Source organism: Vigna radiata, chromosome 3, assembly GCF_000741045.1.
Source record: "Vigna radiata var. radiata cultivar VC1973A chromosome 3, Vradiata_ver6, whole genome shotgun sequence".
Taxonomy (NCBI): domain Eukaryota; kingdom Viridiplantae; phylum Streptophyta; class Magnoliopsida; order Fabales; family Fabaceae; genus Vigna; species Vigna radiata.
The window spans coordinates 8,288,270-8,310,069 of NC_028353.1; the positions used below are offsets into that span (position 1 = coordinate 8,288,270).

The 21,800-nt window shown below is 33.4% G+C and overlaps 4 protein-coding genes across 6 annotated transcripts; all 4 read left to right on the plus strand.

The window, feature by feature from the left end:
* Positions 1-2,658: 2,658 nt before the first annotated feature.
* Positions 2,659-4,536, plus strand: LOC106756987 (pectinesterase-like). The gene has a single exon (XM_014639577.2). It carries the CDS (start codon positions 2,765-2,767, stop codon positions 4,481-4,483), a length of 1,719 nt encoding a protein of 572 aa, XP_014495063.1. The 5' UTR covers positions 2,659-2,764; the 3' UTR covers positions 4,484-4,536.
* An 811-nt stretch (positions 4,537-5,347) lies between these two features.
* On the plus strand, positions 5,348-10,711 carry LOC106756827 (peptide chain release factor 1). 3 transcript variants are annotated; one of them, XM_022779349.1, is made up of 12 exons: positions 5,348-5,574; positions 5,768-5,868; positions 6,054-6,152; positions 7,046-7,229; positions 7,362-7,410; positions 7,499-7,577; positions 7,703-7,777; positions 7,863-7,940; positions 8,696-8,854; positions 9,575-9,670; positions 9,755-9,866; positions 10,272-10,711. In XM_022779349.1, exons 1-12 carry the CDS (start codon positions 5,442-5,444, stop codon positions 10,277-10,279), a joined length of 1,173 nt encoding a protein of 390 aa, XP_022635070.1. In that variant the 5' UTR covers positions 5,348-5,441; the 3' UTR covers positions 10,280-10,711. The 3 variants fall into 3 exon arrangements, 2 of the variants coding, with proteins under 2 accessions (XP_022635070.1, XP_014494913.1); XM_014639427.2 differs by lacking the exon at positions 10,272-10,711 and having other exon boundaries at positions 9,755-10,210; XR_002667385.1 differs by lacking the exons at positions 9,575-9,670; positions 9,755-9,866; positions 10,272-10,711 and adding an exon at positions 8,422-8,530 and having other exon boundaries at positions 8,696-8,810.
* A 1,372-nt stretch (positions 10,712-12,083) lies between these two features.
* LOC106757243 (protein RADIALIS-like 3) lies at positions 12,084-13,077 on the plus strand. Its single transcript, XM_014639869.2, has one exon. The coding sequence runs from the start codon at positions 12,703-12,705 to the stop codon at positions 13,075-13,077; it is 375 nt and encodes a 124-aa protein (XP_014495355.1). The 5' UTR covers positions 12,084-12,702.
* A 6,127-nt stretch (positions 13,078-19,204) lies between these two features.
* On the plus strand, positions 19,205-21,400 carry LOC106757384 (pentatricopeptide repeat-containing protein At4g02750). Its single transcript, XM_014640045.2, has one exon. The coding sequence runs from the start codon at positions 19,234-19,236 to the stop codon at positions 20,875-20,877; it is 1,644 nt and encodes a 547-aa protein (XP_014495531.2). The 5' UTR covers positions 19,205-19,233; the 3' UTR covers positions 20,878-21,400.
* Positions 21,401-21,800: the final 400 nt, after the last annotated feature.

Consider the following 21,800-nt stretch of genomic DNA (forward strand, 5'->3'; position numbering starts at 1 on the left):
AAAAAAAACATATAATAAAAAAATTCATAAAATTATTATTTACAAGTTTATTATTTTGAACTTTTAAAATTTATTATTTCAAAATTTCAAATTAAATATCTCATTTAAAATATCTCATTCAAATTCAAATGAATTTTCTCATAGTAGAAGAAAACCTTGGCTCTGTAGGCATCTGCAAAAAAACAGAAAGAATGTTTAATCTTCCAGTACGATTAAACGAAAACATTTGGAAACGAATTTTCCAGATAATGGCAGTGAAGAACCACGAGGGATATTGTTCAAGAAAACGGAATGGAAGGGTGAAGTGGATGAGGCTACGCTTGCAACAATGGCTGAACCCGAAGCCCAACTGAGATTCCGACGAGGACTGAGAGAAGATGAAGACTGGGAAGTGGAAGAACTCAGCGTACGGAAGCGTTGGGTGAACGGAGAGAATCTCCGGAGAGTGGAAAAGGAAGGCATGACGCGATCTTCGCAGATCCTTCTCAAAGCTGGAACCCCTTCGCAGATCTTTGTTGGATCCGGATACGCGAGCCTGTAACCGAATACACCTCCAGGCGCAGATCTTCTGAAAGCTGGATCCGGATACGCGAGGTTGTAACCGGATACACCTCCTTGCACCTTGCTTCAAGCTTCGTCTTCTTCGTCGGGTTGGCTCCTCATCATCAAGCAAGCGCCTTCTTCCTCGTCCCCTCTCTTTGTCTTCACGAGAACCATACATCCTCAACCTGCAACAACGGCATAAAACTGTGCGAGAAACATTACCTTAGGTTGCCATCTCCATGGGTCTTCACTCTGAACAGAAAACTTCAGCACACACAGTCATGGGCAACGACATTGTTTACTCGTGAAAGCATAGTGCATGGCATTTTGATTTTCTGCTTTTCAGTTGCTTCTTAGAATCGGTTTTTAAACTTAAGAATCGAATATGGAGGCTGAAGATATTGGGTTGTAATTTTAATAATCGTACAGGGTATTTCAGTCATTTGAGGGTAAATCAGCGCAAATCTTCTTCCAATAGCGAGGATAGTCTGCACAGTGCAATCCCGCAATTCAACGCTTTTCCATCCCCGCAATTCACCGCAAACGAACACGAAAACTTTTGAATTAATTGCTTGCAAATCCGCATGAACAGTAAAATCTGTTCATGCGAACAGCGTAAGAGATCATATGCTTATTTTGTTTTTAATTTAAAAAGTTGTTTTTATATTATTTAAAAATTAATTAATAGTGTTTACCTTTTTTTTTATCATTATCTTATAAGAGAAAAATCCAAACATCAAATTGATTATTTAGTCATTAGAATAGTTAAATAACAATATTTTAGTAGCTATATTGTAATAATGTAATAATATGAATTAATGTTTTAATGAGTTCAAGAAATTGTCATCTAGTTATATGTTTAAATAGGATTTTCAAAATGTGATTGCTTATAACTAAAAATAAATTCATTCTTTCAACATAGGTAGTCATGCTAAATTATACCATTAATGCAATAGAAAGAAATCCTAAATCTGACCAATTGTGTTCAATTTTATCATGAAGAAGGGGTATCGACCTGTCATACTACTCCTGCTATTAGTAATAATAAAAATTATTATTATTATATTAACTATGATAATAATAAATCTAATAAAATTATTATTACTGATATTATTATAATAACAATAATAATTGAAATAGAAATGTAAATTAAAACGCATATGATTAAATTATATATCTTGCTTGTAGAAAATTGTATCAAGTCAACTGATCTTAGAATAGAAAACAACTATAACAAAAGTTAAATAGACAAATTATAAACTAACCTTTTTATAAACAATAATAATTTTAATTTAATAATAATAATAATAGTAATTACTAACTAACAATAATAATAAATAGTAAGCATTTCATAAATAAATAAATCATTTGGTGATATCTATTGAATAATTTTTCTTTTTAATAAACAAAAGTTAATTTATTTATTTAATAAAATAACTCTATACAACAACCCTATTTTTTTCAACACTATGTTTACAAAATTGTATATGCTTTTAAAATTATATTATTGTGTTTATGACTAATAATAATAATAATATTACCATTATTATTATTATTAGTAATAAAAAAAATAGTAATAATAGTAATAATAATAATAATATTACCATTATTATTATTATTAGTAATAAAAAAAATAGTAATAATAGTAATAATAATAATAATATTACCATTATTATTATTATTAGTAATAAAAAAAATAGTAATAATAGTAATAATAATAATAATATTATTATTATTATTTATAATAATAACAATATTTATACCTATTGAATTTGACGGAGTAAGTAATAGATATCAAAGAACACAAGAAATCTCTAAAGAATTTTTCCAAAAACTATGGAATTGAGTTTGAAGAGATAGTTTTTAAGATCTATTTATCAAAATTATTAAAATAAAAATATTCTAATTTCTTTTTTGTAATTATTAAAACAAAAGATAGCTTAATTTGTTTCAAAAACATCCATAAATAGATAGTTAGAATATGTACATGTTTTAAGAGGTTGAAAAGACAACATTTACGGATGACCAATAATTAGATTGAACGGTGGAGAAAAGTGAAAGTAGCACTATATAAATCTATCGTTTCCTCATCATTCTTCACCACCATCTTATCAATAGCCTCCCCAGAGGTGTTCCAAGGGGAGGATTAATAAGCCTATAATCTTCTTTTCACCCATAGTCTAAGAGAAAAGGAGATCTAAGGCTCATAGCCTATAATAAGATGTCTGGAAAAATAATTATTTCCGCTGTTTCTCTCATCCTCGTTGTAGGTGTGGCAATCGGTGTTGTGGTCACCATTAACAAAAGAAGTGAAGAATCCTCCATTGAATCCCATCAAAAATCTGTTGAGATTATATGTCAAAATACAGATGACCAAAAACTCTGCCACAACACTCTTAGTTCCGTAAAGGGTCATGACACAGCTGACCCTAAGGCCTACATCACCACAGCAGTCAAGGCCACCATGGACAGTGTCATCAAAGCGTTAAATATGAGTGATAGACTTACCACCGAGCATGGAGACATAGACAATGGTACTAAGATGGCCCTTGATGATTGCAAGGACTTGTTGCAATCTGCCATCCAAAGTCTTCAACTCAGCACTGACATGGTGAAAAATAACAACATCCAAGGTGTGCATGATCAAACTGCTGATTTCAAGAACTGGCTTAGTGCAGTTATCTCATACCAACAAGCGTGCATGGAGGGCTTCGACGATGGAAAAGAAGGTGAGAAGAAGATGAAGGAGCAGTTCCAAACAGAGAGCTTAGACCAAGTGCAGAAACTTACTTGCATCACCCTTGATATCGTGAGTGGATTGTCACACATCCTTGAGAAATTTGGGTTGAAGTTAAACCTTAAACCCGCTTCTCGTCGTCTTCTCAGTAAGGACGGGTACCCGACTTGGTTCTCTGCCTCAGATCGCAAGCTCTTGGCTCAACTTGAACGTAAAGGATGGAGATCACACATCACACCTAATGTCGTAGTTGCCCAGGATGGCTCTGGTCAGTTTAAAACCATTACCGAGGCAATTGCTTCTTACCCCAACAACTTCCAAGGTAGATATAATATCTATGTTAAGGCTGGTGTCTATGATGAATACATCACTGTTCCTAANAACGCCGTCAATATTCTCCTCTATGGTGATGGCCCTGGAAAGACCGTTGTCACTGGTCACAAGAACTTCCGTGATGGTGTGAAGACAATGCAAACTGCCACTTTTGCCAACACTGCTCANGGATTCATTGCCAAGGCAATGACATTNGAGAACACTGCTGGAGCTGACGGACACCAAGCTGTGGCTTTTAGGAANCAAGGAGACATGTCAGCAATTATTGGCTGCCACATTTTGGGTTACCAAGACACCTTGTACGCCCAAACCAACAGGCAATTCTATCGCAACTGTGTCATCTCTGGCACCATTGACTTCATCTTTGGCACCTCACCTACTGTGATCCAACACTCTGTCATCGTCATCAGGAAGCCCCTTGACAACCAATTAAACACCATTACTGCAGACGGCACATCCGAGAAGAACATGAACACTGGAATCGTTATCCAGGACTGCGAGATTGTGCCTGAAGCTGAGCTTTTCCCAGTGAGGTTCCAGATTAAGTCATACTTGGGTAGGCCATGGAAGCAGTACTCAAGGACTGTGGTGATGGAATCCACCATTGGTGACTTCCTTCACCCTGAAGGATGGTGCCCTTGGGCAGGCGAATACTTTGAAGACACCTTGTACTACGCTGAGTACAACAATGCTGGACCTGGTGCCGCGGTGGAGGGAAGAATCAAGTGGAAGGGTTATCATGGTCTCATTTCTCGCGAAGAAGCTGCCCAATTCACTCCTGGTCGATTCCTCCAAGCTGGAGTTGGCTCTGGAGCTGATTGGTTAAAAGCTCTTCATGTTCCTCATGTCCTTGACTTCGCCAAACCTTAAAACCAAACACAATTTCTATACCTTCAATTTTATATGAGAGTGTGAGATGACCTGACGGAAACAATTATCATTCTTTGTAATCAAATTTCTATATTGAAATATAGAAAAAAAGTCATAAAAATCCTTTCCATTATATTTATTTGTTGTTCATTTATGATTTATAAGGAAGGAATTCAATTCTTACAAACCTAAGTCCTCAGACATAATAACAATAATAGATAAATAAATAAATAATTATAATTATAATAATAGTTATGAATACTCTTAAAATAATTTCAATTTTTAAATTATCTAAAGTATTTACAACTTTTTAAAAGAAAATCATTTTCTTCGTTTTTCATTAAATTAAAATGTAATGTATTAAGATTAATTTTTAACATTGAGTTCAAAAGTAATTAGGTAGGAATAATTAAGGGACGCGAATGAAAGAAATAAAGAAAAAGGACAATGTCAGTGATTCTTTGAGTTGTATAGGATGCAATATATTTTTACACGTACTCTATAGTCTTTTCATTTTAAAATCGTCTACACTTTATTGTCCATCTGGAATTATGAGTCTCGTTTTTATGTTGGATATAGAACATTTTGTATTGAGATCTGGTTACTTAGCATAATATGGTCTTCATCTCATCCTAGAGAACTTTACCGATTCTTTAATTATGGGATACTTACAGTGAAAAGCCGATTACAATTGTCCATAAATGATATAGTTTTCAAAATGGGTTTCGAATGAGGCTTTCAAAAAATGCAGGGTGCATGAAGAAAAGTACGGGAGTGTAAGAAGAAAGCGAATACGTGAGCCCAATGGGCTTACGTAGCGGGTCGACAACAACCATCAAATTTGCAGTTTTCCCTTTCACCTTACTTCTCTAGTGAGACGAGAAAGCAAAGCTGAAAAGAGGACTTGCCTGCGGAAACCATTCATTTCGCCTCATCGACAGAGAGAAAAATATTAACGATGAGATTTCGTGGGAGCTTTATTTTTCGCCGTTTTCTTTCTCAGTTTCGAAAGCAATTCGATTCAAAATCAGAATTCCCACTTCCGAGTTTCCGGCGTCGAGCTCCGTTCTTCCTTCGTTCTTATTCTTCCGGTAATTCTTTGTTCAATCTATTTATGCATTCAGGTTTTAGTCGTTATATTAATTTCAAGTAAAGTGGTTATATTCATTCATCTATAATGGATTGTTCAGAGCAAACGATTCTTCGTAGTTATTATTGGTTTTAAGTTATTGGAAACAGCGCTACGACGTTGTTCTTAGTGTGTGTAACTATTGTTGTTAACAGAACTGCAAGGTCAACTGTCGCCTGAACTCTTGAACATAATGGAACAAAGACTCTCCGCAATTGAGTACCGGACTGCATGTCTCAACAAATTTCTAAATCAGGTAATGCAGTTGCTATTTTCTTATTTCAAAAACCAGTGGAAGGACTTGATTATATTACGGTTGAAAAAAAATCAGAGGATATTAAATTTGGGCAAAAATTACAATCAAACATAAGTTAATCTTATAATTGGATTATGTTTTAGTTCATTTTCTTATGTTTTATTTCTGCTGCTCATTGAAGACAGCCAGAAGCATCGCCATCAGAATATGCAAGAGCTAACAAGGAGCTTCGGAAGCTAAGTGGTTCTGTGGACCTTATTAATGAATTGAGGACCAAACAGAAGGTAATGAGTTCATGCAACTTTATCTTAGCAAACAGCAACTTGCCTGAATGGCAAGTGGTGTTACAGGATCGTTACTTTTTAAGAATCACAAAGATGAAGAGAACAATAAAGCAACACTAAGCCATGTCTTCTGATCTGTGTATGATTTTCTAAAATTGGTTTGGTAGCACAGATTATATTTCTTTGGAAAGGGACTTCTTTTTCCTCATGGAGTCATTAAATTAAGTAGCTAAGCTGAGTTAAAACTGAAAGTATTTTGTGTCTTAATTTTAGGCTGGAGTTTAACCTTAATTTGAAGAGGGAATTTTTAATGTCGAATCTTTGTTATTTATGACTTCATTACTGTAGCCCGATATTTAGTTAGTCATACGTGCTTAGTACACATAGAGGTAATGGTGTATAATATTGTCATTGTTCCATTTCGTTGTCTCCACCTAGCAGGGAAAGACGTTTGTTGAGTTGTTTCTTCGGTGATAAAATTTACCACATAGTCTTTTAGGGAGCCTGCTATCTATCTATTTGCACCTGCGATCTATCTGTTTGCATACTCAAGTGCTTTATCTGCAATTCTTTTCCGATTTGAAGAAATAAGAAGGAAAATGGGGAGGATAAGTTAATATTATTTTCTGTGACTATCTAGGGCTAGTTTGTTTAAACTTAAAATAAGTATTTTTTAAAAAAACAATTTTTAAAACAATTGCTTATTGGAGAAGCACATAGGATTTGCTTATTAAAATAAGTTGAAAACTACTTATTTTTAAAATAAGTAGATTAAACAAATACATAAAAAAAACAAAAATCTATTTATTTTATTAAATAAACACTTCTTTTGTAAAAAAAAAAGCACAAACAAACCAACCCGTTATCTAATGTTATCGATTTACTATATTAAGGAAATTGATGGCTTGAAGTCACTGATGACCGAATGTTCTGAGGATAAAGACATGCTAAATATGGCTACAGAGGAAATGGGTCAGGCCATAGAAGAAGAAAGAAGACTGCAAAATTTGCTGCTGAAGTCATTACTTCCTAAGGATGATGCTAATGAAAGGGATTGCATTTTGGAGGTACGAGCAGGTAAAATATCATGGCTCAAAATAGATATCTATTATTATTGGTTATCAAACTGTCTTGTTCATCACTCTATTATGGTATTCGTATGCTTTTAACTCTCTGTTTTTCTTTTTTGTTATACCATTTTTTGCCCAGGCACTGGAGGGGAGGAGGCTTCCCTGTTTGCAATGGATATCTTTAGAATGTAAGGTTTCATTTTTGTAACTGGAATTTTGTTTGATTTTGGAATTGTAGTTCGTTTTCTAAAAGCGATCTTGTTTGACATGATATAGGTATGAGAAGTATGCTCTCAAGAAAGGCTGGAAATTTGAAGTAGTAGATATAGCTCAATCTGATCTGAAAGGTTACAAGGTACATATTTCTTATATTATTGTAGTCAATAAATATGAAGAGGATTTTGTACTGTGTCTCTAGTTCCTGCCGGTAGAGTTGAATTTCATCCTGCAATTGATGTAGTTTGGACTATTCTTTCTCAGGAGGCTAGTGCAGCAATTGCAGGAGTTGGTGTTTATGGGAAACTAAAATTTGAGAGTGGAATCCATCGTGTCCAGGTTTTAGTTACCGCCTCTCAGATATAATCTATACGACAATAGTTACATCTACTTTTGTCAACCACTTACATTCTACTTCTTACAGCGAGTTCCTGTGACAGAAAAGTCAGGACGAATTCATACCAGTGCTGTTTCTGTTGCAATTCTTCCTCAGGCTGATGAGGTAATTAGCAATTACTTCCTATGAATCAATGCCCTGTGATAAGAAACTTTAAATGTTTGTTGATTTTAAGAAAATAAAAAGTATATTCAACTGCTGGTTACTCTAAATTAATTATAAAGAAAAAAAACTTAAAATATGATTTATGTCTCTATTTTCATCCTTTCGTTCTGTTAGGTCGATGAATGAAATTACACAGGTTTGGTTAAGATCTTAGGAGAACCATACACAAAAGATAGCTGTCATAGTTGAAGGAATAAGGCCTTATGAAACCCATACACCTAATGTGAGGGTGAACTCCCATATCTTACATCTGAATCCTAACAATTGCCACGCACCACAGCCCAAAGCCACTAGCTCTTTAACAAGTCCCAAACAAGCATACAATACTAGTTTCACAACTTGCATCACTGGTGTTTGCAACCAAGAATCACGGTGGAAAGTTTTGATACCAGTTGATAGAATTTTGGTATCTTTATTGCAGAAAATACAAGGATCAACTTCCGAACTTACAAAATAGAACGCTCACTCGTTCTTCAAGGGAGTGCACCTCCCAAGCCAAAGGGCTATAATTCTCTTACAGATGACAAAATGTGCCTCCCTCTCATCCCTTGTATTTATTGGCATGCCTTTGTTTTCCTAATTATCTTGCCCTAGGCTAACTAATTATTCCGCTGTGGGTTATCTAACTGACTTGTTCCTACTTTTTGCTCTTTTCTTCTGGTGACTCATAGTTGTTATGCATGCGCCATATGCAGGTAGATGTTCAATTGAAGAATGAAGACTTAAGAATCGACACCTATAGATCTGGTGGTTCAGGCGGTCAGCATGCAAATACAACGAACAGTGCTGTTAGAGTAACCCACATTCCAACAGGGATTATGATTACTATACAAGATGAGCGGTCTCAACATATGGTAAGTGGTCCAAAATATTTGGCATGATTCACATTTAATATTTTTTTATTGGCAGTGTGGATTTTGTCGGTACATAGCCTCTTTTTTTAATTTATAGAGTGCCTCAACTAACTGCAAAATTCTGTGAGCTGGAGTTTATAACACTACTTCAATTCCTCCTGATTGACATGCAATTTAACTCGCCCTGAATGACATTTGCTTATACTTGAAGAGATTAATTATCGAGGCAATATGTTTTGGTGTGTGTAGCAACTTTTAATTTCTTATATTGGTTATGCTTTTCATATGACATGGATGATGCCATCGTAACATTTCCAATTGAGTGAACTTCGTGCTGCATTTGTTTTCTCGGTTGAAGCAGGCAGACAGCTTAAGTTAGCTGTACGCGTTTTGCTTGTTGGTTTTGTGATTTTGGAAAAGCATCCTTGTGGAAGAGCTACATTTTAGTCTGAAAACTTTATGTCTAATTATGTGGATAGGCAAGCCAGCCTTGTCACTAGTTGAAAAAGCAGAAAAAATCATTATGCCAAGTAATTAAATATTCTTTCCTTCTAAAAATTCTTGTTTCAGTAATCAAAATCTTTTTTGTAAGGGCCTTTCTTACTCCTTTCATGAGGCAGACTCGGTTAATTATGGTCTACAATAAATTCACTGTTTTGGTTTCTCCGTTGTACGTTTTTCTTCTTACACTCTATATCTTCCTTTTTCATTTCCTATTAGAACAAGGCCAAAGCTCTCAAGGTACTCTGTGCAAAACTATATGAAATGGAAAGGCTAAGACTTCATAGAAGTCGATCAAAGCTTCGATCTGAGCAGGTAGATGAGATGTCACATTGAACTTGTTCAATTCCCATACCCTTTTACATTCTGGATTGACTTGGAATTTGTCAAACTGTTCAGATTGGTAGTGGGGACAGATCTGAACGCATCAGAACATACAATTTTCCTCAGGGCCGGGTAACTGATCACAGAGTTGGTATCACTTATCACTCGGTAGATGATGTGATGCAAGGTGAAAATCTTGACGTCTTCATCGATGCCCTTCTATTGCATGAAGAAATGGATGCAATTGCAACTTTTAGTTCGTCTCAGTAAAACAAGCGGATTCAAGTTTTCTGCATTATTAGTATCTTATTAGTGTAATTTGCTTCTGAAAAAAAGAACTTTCGTATTTTTTCTTGATGCAAGGTGGAGGAATAAGTCGAGATAATATATATAACTTACAAGAGAGGCTTGAGAGATGGTAAAACATGAAATGTTAATGACCTATATTTTTGTTTTTGCATTGGTTGACCCAAGTGAGCTTTATCGTGTCTTAAATTTTTTAATTCTTAACATAAGAGTTAGTGGGACCAATGTGCATAATTTGTTCTCCTTGGAATGGCTGTTTTAACTATGGAAGTTGCTTCATTCTTAGGCAGTTAGACCATGCTCGGTGGACAGGAATGTCACCTTTCTCTTGTTTCGTTCCTCTTAACACTGTTGAACCCCTCACCCAGCTACTACCTCGTACGATATAATGAGGGGATCCTGTCACTGCCTGCTCCAAGTGGATGGAAGACATCTTAGGCATTAGCTGTCAGGTACAACTGTGTTAGTTTTTTCCTTCACTTCCTTACGACTATGAAATGTTGATAGGGTGGAAGAAAGGATGAGATACAGAAACAAAAATTCGAACGAATTATCCAAGGAAAATATGTAGATACAATGTAAAAGGAGTGTAAGAAAGTAAATGTATAATACTCCAAATCTATGTTAATAAAAGAAAAACAACACCTGTTGTAGTGTAATCATTCATTTCAATATAATTAAATGTAAACGACTAAGATTGTTTTGATTTAATTATTCATTTTATTTCCGCCGTTAGAATGTATTTTTCCGTTTTATTTATTCATTTTTCATTTTCATTTTGTACTATCTCTTTATATAGAAAGCATACAAGACGGAAGAATTTAATTTTTCTTATAATAGTTTCTGCACGAAATCTAAATCAACATAATTTTTTTAAAATCCTAATAATTCTGTCCAAATAACACGCGAGTGATCAAAAATAGTTTTTTTGGGGTGTCTAAATGATTAAGTAAGCCCAGAAAAATAAAATAATTGAATAAAGCCTAGAGAAATATTTGTGGTCATATTTTGGGTACATATACCACTTAAATTCTGAATTTTATCAAATGATACGATTGTAATAATGAAAAAAAAACTTTCAATTTATGTATCCCTCTCAATATAAAATTTTTGGTTTGATTAACTTTTGACAGATATTTGATGTTGACTGAAATTTTTTTTCCTAACATTCATAAAAAAATCATTGTAAAAGAATGATAGTTTTTTTTTTTTTTCCAATCTTACATAATGAAAAACTTTGGATAAATAATAATACTGATAAAGAAATCTTTATGACAAAAGAAAGTATGATTGAGATTGATGTTGATTAATGTTAATCGAAAAATACAAATGTTTCAATGCCAACTACGTCAGAAAAAATAAGATGGACTTTGTTTTAAATGTTGATGAGGCAAACGATGTCTTAATACTCTTAATTGAGTTAATAAAATCTTGATAAAATAATAAAATTAAGTCACGATCTTTTAACCTCGGTTAACCTGATACCATCCTGATTAAAGTTTAGCTGGTAGCATCTCTTCTGATACTTAACTGACAATGTCTTTGTAAAGACTAAGTTTATGAGAAAAATAGAGAAAACGAGACAAGTGAGTATGAAAAATTTAAATTTTTATATTGTTAGTACAGTGAAATTAAACTTAACTCAATCCCAATTTTATTTTGAGTGCGATAGAATTAAATATAATTGAATGTTACAAAATTAGTTTCAAGATTACAGTTATATCTATTTATATATTATAAATTTGTATATTTGAATTACAGGATGATATTAAAATTATTTGAAGTTTATTTTAATTGAAATTTGGATTTAACGTGTCACGCACTATTTTTTCTTGATTCTTACCCTCGATATCTTTAATATGATCACACGATATCCTCATTTTGTCAAATTAAGATAAACTTAATTTTCATTATTTAGTAAAAATTAGAAGAAATATTTCAAATTAAGTTATTCTCGGACATTCTAAATTTTTTACAATTTCTGGTATAAATAAAATATTTTTAACACATAATAGCACTTGAAAGTGACCCAGTTATATATATGGCGACGCATCGAATCGTTTCGAATCTATAAGGACAAAGCATTATTGAATCTTAATTCCTTTTCTTGCAAGGTAGAGTCTTGAATTTTGAAAGGAAAATAAAATAAAATAAAAAAGATTGATAGATAGCCTGCATGTTGCACTTATAAAATATAAAATATAAAACAATATCACAAAGCTTGTAGATTTCAAAATGACATGTGGTGTAGCTCAACAAGACAACGATTGCTAGATAGTTGGTACAATTAATTGCTAGATTTGGGTCCCTGTAAAAAAAAAAATAAAGATCCCAACTTGGGCAAGAAATGGATAACGAGGTGCTTTATTTAATACATTGTTTATATTATGCTTCCTGTTTCGGTGCCATAGGATCCACTTTTCATTATCACAAGTTTCTATCATAACTGCCCAAAACGTAGATCTAACTTATAAGAGGGACAATATTTCTATAATGCAAACACTTTTTTCTTTATTTTGGGTTAAGAAAGATCCTTTTAAGATGACTCTGAGCATCAATTAATGCGATATTGTTTTCTATGTTTTATATTTAATTCAAAGAAGTAAAAAAACTTTATGTAAAAAACTGAAAAAAAAAAAGTATATGGCACGTCATTACAAACATCTAACTCCCCAGACATCATAAGGGGTGTCAGATTTTGTCTAAGAACACATACCATGAAATCACCTAATGTGAAAGAATTACTAGAGAATCCTCAATTTCTTCAAAGTGGCTTGAAGGGATCTAGAGTGAGTGCGATGGAAGATTTTGCCAACAGCTTTTGCGGTTGGAGTTGGGAGGAGAACAAGTTGTTTGAGCTAGCTTTGGCAGTGGTAGATGAGCAACACCCTGAACGGTGGGAAGTGGTTGCAGCCATGGTTGGAGGAGAAAAAAGTGCAGGAGATGTTCAAGAACATTACGTCATCCTTCTCCAGGATTTACTCGTTATAGAATCTGGAAAACTGGACCATAAACTTGGGGAAGTTATGCCTGTTGTCTTAGTTGAGAGCAAGGAGTCCATATGCTTGTCCCACGACGATTCAACCATGTAACTCCCTTTTATTTGGTTGAACACCATATTCTTTTAGAATGGAACCAACAAATATCTGTCATGAAATTTCTTGGTCTCGTGTTTCTGTTGATCAAGCTGTTTGATTGATATGTTGATTCCAGCTTGGTCATTCAATTGGAAATAATATGGTAATTCATTTATGCTTCTCTTGTTCTTTTTTCTGTTTGCTTTACTACAAGTCTCACACACCTACCTCTTCAACTTTCTGTGTGGGTGTGCTTGATTGTGTTCAAATCTCTATAGTGTAGCTGCTGCTTTTCGTTCTTCATTGTTTCTATGGAGCAACCAGGTTGTTCTTGATGTTTGTTTCCCATTTCATTGTCTGATTAGCTGGTTGAATTAGGCCAAAACACACGTTTTGCTAGATAATCAGATCCATTTTAAGCTGCTTGGAAGTGATAAATAATTCAAACATGGATAAAACCAATCGTGAGAAAAGGTCACCGGGCAAGCATTAAAAAAAGTTAGAACAGAGTATAGTCCTTAATTGGTTTATCTGGTAGCATTTCAAGTAGTGAATTCAAAAAGTAACGTTTCATAAATACAATGTTATGTTTCTAAAAGAAAAGTCTGATATGATTTCAGTGTCCATCTATATAAACTGAAATTTATGTGCATTAGAATCCAGAATGTGGCATGACTTGAATCTTTTAGAATGTTCCATACATTCATAGTTATCGTATCCGTAAACTGGGTTGAGAATTCTTTCTTCACACACTCGTCAGAAAGCTAAAGATCTCAACCTTTCTATCAGTATCCTGTCCATAATAAAGTTCCATTATATATATATGACTATGGTCATGCTTATGGAAGCAATTATTGACCTTAAAATAATAAACAGACATAAAAACAATCACAACCAGATAACTTTGAATGTATGGAACTGGACACTTGTGCATGAACGAACACATTAGCAGCAATAAGAGCAATCCAAAAGAGCTGATGCAATGATCAAAAACGTTTTTGACAGTAAATAAATAAAGGAAGGAGAGAGGATAAGAAAGAGGTAGAGCCAGGGAAGAGGCAGTGCATGAGCGTGGCCACAACAGATCTTTCTCTCTCTCTCTCTCTTTCTACTCTCATTCTGACTTCACCATTTTCTGTTGATAGCTTCATTCGTGCTCTGCATCTTCCCAGCCTTTGTTTGTTCTATCTCTTCTCTTTCACTCCCTCAAACTTTGGAAGGACTAACTTACCTCTATCCTCTCCAAATTGGGTTTGCACATTACTTTTTCATACATCTCTATATGTAATACTGGTAATTATAATAACAAAAAGTGTACCACAGAGAGAGGAATGAATGGTTTGCAGTACAAGCATGTACTAACAAATTTCAGTCCAACGCTGCCATGTACTACTTCATGATATTGGTAGTACACTCATGCTAAAGTGAAAAAGAAACTTCGGGGAGACCTCGTGTCAGCTTTTACCTTCCACCCTGTGCTACTCAACGCATCCATTGGGTTAAGAAATATACTTTTCTTATAAAATCGATCCATTTTGCAAGAGGGATATCGTAAGAACAAGTTTTTACTCACTTGGGTAAACTTACTTTATACCATCTGTCAAGGTGATTCTTTTTTTTACAGTATCAGTACATCAGAATTTCATGGCATATGTGACAATTTACAATTTTAAAGTTGTCAATTTTATGACAGTTCATCGGCCATAATGACAATGGATCTACTCATGTGATGGTGAAAGCAACTGGTCCTTTGTTTTAGCAAAAGTACAGCTAGCAGAATCCAAATGTTACTGAACAATGTCACCGAACAAAACTACCCAACATGAACATCATCCTTTGGTCTGAGTTTTCTTGCAAGTAACGGTACATCACATAGACATATTTTCACTTTCATGTATAAAAATAAAATATCATAAAAATATAAATTTTTATATTTTTTTAAAGAAAGATAAAAGTAAAAAGTAAATAAAAATAAGATCAGATAAATATAAAAAAATTAGAGATGTTAAAAGAATATTTTTCTTTTCTTGGGATAACATGAAAGTGGTTTGTTAAAGAAAAGGAGGTGGTGGTATAAATAGCAATTAAGATAAAACGTGGGATGGTGGAAGGAAGGAGTATGGTCCATTTTGCCTTGTATTTGCAGTTTCTACTCAAGTTAAGGTGAGTGAGAAGCACGTGGTGGGTTCTTCTCCCTTTCTCAATTTCTTTGCATCAATTACAATATTATCTAATGTCATTCTTAATTCTTCAATTTTTTTTATTCAATATTAGACTCATATTTAAATCTCTAATAAAATGAAAATGGATAATTTATTTAAAATACTTCCTGTGTCATTAATTGTGAAAAAAAAATGTTTTAAAAGTTTAAAACCTGAGGCTGGATGAGATCATACATATCTGTACTATCAATATTTTGTTTGTACTTTTTAGGTATTAAAAAATCATGCAACTGGAGATCTTGTTATATATGACATCTAGTTTCTTTCCTTAAATATAGGAATATAGTTTTCTGCGATGAAGTTTGAAGTTTCCATCTACGAGATTGGAGAAAAAGCACTCAGAGCAATTCACAAAGGAACTTTTTTTTCAGCAAGACACTAGTGGCTTAACTTTTATGACAAGAACATGTGAGACAACAAAATTCCAAAATTTTGTAAATAAATTTAAGGTTTAATTATTTTGTGGTCTCTATTTCTGCATATTCATATCAATTAAGTGTTTATATTTTGAAAGTGCTTAATTGAGTTCTTATTTATGTAAAATTTAGTGAATAATGTTCTTATCATTAATTTTATCATTAATTGTTGGGAATGACTTTAAATTTCTTATCTGTGGTATGCTTAGATAACCTTTAATAACTATGTGGCACATTAAAGTCTTTTACATGCAATTATTTTATTTTAAATTTGACCTTGTAAAATATAAATTAATGTTAATTTTAATTAAATTTAACTTAATAAAATAAAAATTATTTTTTTTATTTTTATTTTTTGCGGGTAGCAGATATTCGTGGGTACGAATAATATAATATCCGTAACCGACCCGTTTATAAGCGGATATTAAAATACCCGCTATCCGCGGATTTCGGATAGTAAATATCCATGGGTATCAACTATCCGTCACAGATTTTATCGTAGATATTCGCGGACGCGGATTTTTTTGTCATCCCTAGTCACATCATTACAGAGAAGCTTCCTGTGGGTCTTGGTGTTTTCTGCGAAATATTCAAACTTTGAAGAGGGTTTTAAAGAATGGTTATAGCAACAAAGAAAAATTTTATCTTTTAATCAAATTATTTGTTACTGTCACGACGAATCAGCATTCAACAGTGCAAAAACTCATCAACAAATAAAAAAAGACCATTTATTGTTTAAAAAATACTTTCGTGTGTAGGTTTGAAAGAATGGTTAAGGAATTAGAGATCATAAGCAATTACTTGAGAGAGAAAATTTTTTCAATTCCCAATTGACTAAAACAAAACACGTTATTTGTTCATACCACTTGTTATTCAGTTGAAGTAAAGTCCAATTCAAGAGCTAATTTAATATAATCTTGACTTATTGACCATTTGTTTGTAAAAATTTTGGGCATGCTTCTTCCCTCATCAAAAAGGACATAAAACCTCGAGTTTTCTCTAAGAAACGACTCGAACTAGTTGGAACTCCACAACAATCTCATAACTGTTAAGTGTTCCAAGTGATGCACCAAATGTAAGGCAGAAGGGCATATGATGATTAAGATTAAGATCCGAGCGAGGATGGGGCCGTAGAACTTGTTCTGTGAAAGATTCAAATGCTGGAGCGTAAAGAGCGAGCCCAGGGAAGGAGGCAACCTGGCAGTTAAATCAATGCCGGAGAGGGAGAGGTTTCTGAGCATCTTGAGATTCCAGAAATAACACTTACGTTATGCATTTTTATTACATTTCTGTCCTTTTTTAAAACTTTTTTTAAATAACAAAACTCATTTCAATCCATCTATTAAAGTTTTGAATAATGGTACTTTTTTTACAACATTTGAATATCATCTACGTGTCATTCTGTATTGGTATAAAATTACTTCACAATCAATAATAATAATAATCATAAATACTACCATGAACCAATAACAGAATGACACGTAGATGATGTTTAAATGTTGTAAAAAAAGTGTTGTCTAAATATCATTATCCTAAAGTTTTTATGTGTCACGTGGTTTCAAATGTCACCCTACCTAGCCATTGGTCCATAATTTTAACGCTGTTCACAGAATTTTTCATAAATAAGAACTAAATTGAGCTATTTCAAAATACGGAAACCTAATTAATATAAAACTGTACAAATAGAAATCTCCGAATCTATTAAACGTAAATATTAAAAGCGTTTTAAATAAAGTCGATTTGGATATTTCGTAAAACTAGGATGAAAGTTTTGGAAATACAGGATAAAAGCTCCTAGGTAATAGAACTGGCTCTTAGGTCTTCCGTTTTTTACATCTAAGCTCAGACCGACTCTACAATGACTCTGGTAGCTCAATCATACAACCAAATGGTTATTGTTTTCAAACCAACCATCTTGAAGGAAATCGAACGTTGATTAGCTTAAAAATTTTATTACTACTTCCGAGTTTGAAACATTGATTATAGGAAATTGTGGACAAATGAAGACTTTGGTTACGGTTTTATGCATTCCCCTTGTGTCGTAATGGCATTTCTGGTTGCATCAGCCTTTAGTTGCAACATCAATGTAATAGGGGTGTTGCTCCCTACACCTCCCCAAGTGGGACCTGTACCTCCCCATTAATTTAATTTATTTCAAAAATATTCTACACATTTCCACTATTTTCTTTATTCCAAAAATACCCTACACCTCTCCACTATCCTTAATAATCTTTCTCTTTCTCTCTCTACATTAATGGATCAAGTAGTTCAAATTTGAATTTGTAACATACTACAAAATATAAAATTCAGGGGAAACTTCAATATTAATACTTCTACCATTTTCATTTTATAAAATTAAAAGTTAGATGCAAATACAAAATAATAAACATAATAATATTAATAGTAAATAATGATATATTATTATTATTATATACTAACTTTATAATGACGAAAGAACTAAATAAATTCTAAATCTTTAACAAATAATTTTTTTTATATTTTAAGTATTTAATAATATTTTTATATTATTTATCTAATAAATTAAATATTTTATCCAAACAAGTCGGTGAGTTAAAACATAATATAATATTAAAAATTATAGATATTATATGTAAAAAAAAGATACATATATATAAACATTTTTCTAGAAATTTAGAACAAAATTTTATCATTTATTAAGTAATTTGAAAAGAAAAAAATATATTCAACAACGAAAATAAGATTGAAGCAAACTTATTTAAGAAAACATATTCAAATTTAAGTCATCTAAATGCTCCATTAATGAGCCATGTAAATGCTCCATTAATGTAGAGAGAAAGAGAAAGATTGTTAAGGATAATGGGGAGGTGTAGGGTATTTTTGGAATAAAAGAAAATAGTAGAGAGGTGTAGAAATTTTTGAAATAAATTAAATTAATGGGGAGGTACAGGTCCCACTTGGAGAGGTGTGGGGAGCCACACCCATGTAATAGTCTTTCGAAAAGGATCAATAGATATATATAATAATCATAAAATGAGTTTATTTCAAATTAAAACTTGATATCCCTCTCAATTTAAAATTTGGTTTAATTACTATTATAATTTTTTGTTGTATTTATTTAGTTTGGTTTTCTTATTTTTATTTTCAATTAATATTACTTATTATATATTAAATCGATTTAATTTAATTTTTTTCTTTATATTTAAATAAATGACATCAAAACCATTTTTCAAAGTCACATCATAGTATTTACATTATTTTATCTTATTTTTGGTTTTAAATTTTTTTCACGTATTAAGACAGTATCACGTAAGGTAGCAATAACAATGTCAAGATCACATAATTATATTTATGCTTTCCACATTAATCTATTTCTCTTAAATTACATCCTAGTAAAAATGGTCGTAATTTTTATCACCCTCTTAATCAGAATCTAAATCATAAAAACCATATGTGATAGATATTATGGAAGACTTGCACAAAATCTTTCTTAATAAATATTTCAATGGATAATGATGTGGCAGGTGCAGAAATGTGTAGTATCCAATTGCCGAATGTCTTTTCTCATAACCATAAAGCAATGCGAATTCATTGTCAATAAAACAAGAAATACAGAAATGTTCCAATTGTTGTCCCGGACACCATGCTTCTGCCCACGCAACATGTGTACGGTTACATCCGCAAAGCTGAATTACATGATCGACGCTCACATACAAGACAACAACATAAACCAGGCTCGCAAACTGTTTGACGATAATCCCTCATCCCGCAACCTTGTTTCCTGGAACATGATGATGACTGGCCACGTCAAACATTATCAAATTGAACATGCACACAAGCTGTTTGATCAAATGCCCCTTAAAGACACAGTTTCCTGGAATATCATGCTCTCTGGTTTTAGTAGAATCACGGACTCTGATGGGTTGTACCGCCATTTCTTGCAAATGGGAAGATCATGTGTTGCCCCGGATGACTATACCATATCCACATTCCTCAGAGCAGTTATAAGTACTAAGTTGGATGTTTTGGTCCCCCAGGTGCATGCTCTAGCGCTTCATTTGGCACTTAACTTGAGTGTGTTTGTTGGTTCTTCGTTGATCAGAGCATATGCGAATTTAAGAGAGGAAGAGGCTTTTAAGCGCGTGTTTGATGATATATTGGTGAAAGATGTTACATCTTGGAATGCTTTAGTTTCTGGTTATATGGAAGTGGGAAGCATGGATGATGCACAAACAAACTTTGATGTGATGCCCCAAAGGAACATAATTTCGTGGACTACTTTGGTGAATGGTTATATCAGGAACAAGAAGATAAACAAAGCAAGGTCTGTTTTTAACAAAATGAGTGAGAGAAATGTGGTGTCTTGGACGGTAATGATTAGTGGGTATGTGCAAAATATGAGATTTATTGATGCACTGAACCTTTTTCTTCTGATGTTGAAGTCAGGAACTCGTCCCAATCATTTCACGTTTTCAAGTGTGTTGGACGCATGTGCTGGTTGTTCCTCTCTTTTGACGGGAATGCAGGTGCACCTGTGGGTTATCAAGTCTGGCATACCAGATGATGTCATCTCGTTGACCTCGCTTGTGGATATGTATGCTAAATGTGGAGATACGGATGCAGCATTTCTTGTTTTCGAGTCCATTCCGAAAAAGAATCTGGTGTCATGGAATTCAATAATTGGCGGCTTTGCTAGTAACGGGCATGGTAACCGAGCACTAGAGGAGTTTGATCGGATGAAAAAAGTTGGTGTTAAACCAGATGAAGTTACTTTTGTAAATGTGTTGTCAGCGTGTGTGCATGCCGGTCTTGTTGAAGAAGGGGAAAAGCACTTCAAATCTATGCTATCCAAGTATGGAATCGAAGCAGAGATGGAACACTGTACTTGCATGGTGGACCTCTACGGAAGAGCAGGGCAATTTGATAAAGCAGTAAAACTGATCGAAAATATGCCATTTGAGCCTGACGTGGTATTGTGGGGTGCGCTGCTTGCAGCTTGTGGCCTGCATTCAAATTTAGAACTTGGAGAGTATGCTGCAGATAGGATTCGCAAACTGGAAAGCAAACATCCTGTTTCTTACTCAATTCTTTCAAAGATCCAAGGTGAGAAAGGAATATGGAGCAGTGTAAATGAACTTAGGGAGTTGATGAGCAAGAAACAAATCAGAAAGCAGAAGGCAAGTAGTTGGGTTCTGTAAACTCAGCTGAGTGTTAATGGTTATGCGCTATGTGCAATTTATGAATTTGTGGCACGTTATACTCAATTGAAGTCCTTTGGTACATTAAAGTCCAAGGGATGTTGCAGTCTCTATCACCCTCAAGCCCCTGGCGAGGGAACATGCCAGATGAACTTGCAATCACTTATTTACCTCCATTGGCTTCTAATGAATTAAATGCCCATTTTATTGGAGAAGAATGAAAAAGTTGAATGACGTTTATAATAATTTTAAATCAGTGGCAAATTCTGAAAGGCACTTGACACCTTATTTGTTTTACTGGAAGGTTTAAATACTTATTTAGTTTGTGTACTTCTTTACTCAAGAAACCCATATTGGGTGAGGCAATAACTCAAAAATCTCTTGTGCCTCAGAGTTGATATAGGGAGCAAAAGTGCTGATAGGTTGCTGTAAGTGTATTTATAATTTTATTTCAAATTGAAAGCACTCTCCGTGTGGTAGAGGGGTTTAGGGTTACTTTTAGTTTTTGACCAATTTTTTTTACTAGTTATAAATTGGTTTTAATGTATATATTTTACTTTAATTTTGTAGTTTTAGTTTATATAATTATTTTTATTGTTTTCATCTTAAATTTTTTAAATATTATTTTTTATCGATTTCAGTTGCAATAATTTAATAGTATTCAACTTTATTTGTATTAACTTAGACTTCTGTAATTAGATTTATCTACCTAAATTAGAGTTCACATTTAAATTTGTATTTACTTCATATTTGATGTTTACATGTAGTTTAAACGAGTTTTAAACTTGAACACAAATCATTTATTAAATTTTTTATTTTAAAAATTGTTTCTTCATCCTTTTTCTTTTATATTATTTTTCTTCTTCTTTTGTGTGTGATTTTTTGTTCTTCATCGATGGAGTATTGATTTCCCAAATTCCATA

Coding starts and splice junctions, on each gene's coding strand:
- LOC106757243 (XM_014639869.2), top strand. CDS start 12,703: ATGAAATCACCTAATGTGAAAGAATTACTAGAGAATCCTCAATTTCTT.
- LOC106757384 (XM_014640045.2), top strand. CDS start 19,234: ATGTCTTTTCTCATAACCATAAAGCAATGCGAATTCATTGTCAATAAA.
- LOC106756827 (XM_014639427.2), top strand. CDS start 5,442: ATGAGATTTCGTGGGAGCTTTATTTTTCGCCGTTTTCTTTCTCAGTTT. Junction 7,230..7,361: donor CATTTTGGAGGTACGAGCAG/GTAAAATATCAT, acceptor TTTTTTGCCCAG/GCACTGGAGGGGAGGAGGCT. Junction 7,941..8,695: donor TTCTTCCTCAGGCTGATGAG/GTAATTAGCAAT, acceptor CGCCATATGCAG/GTAGATGTTCAATTGAAGAA.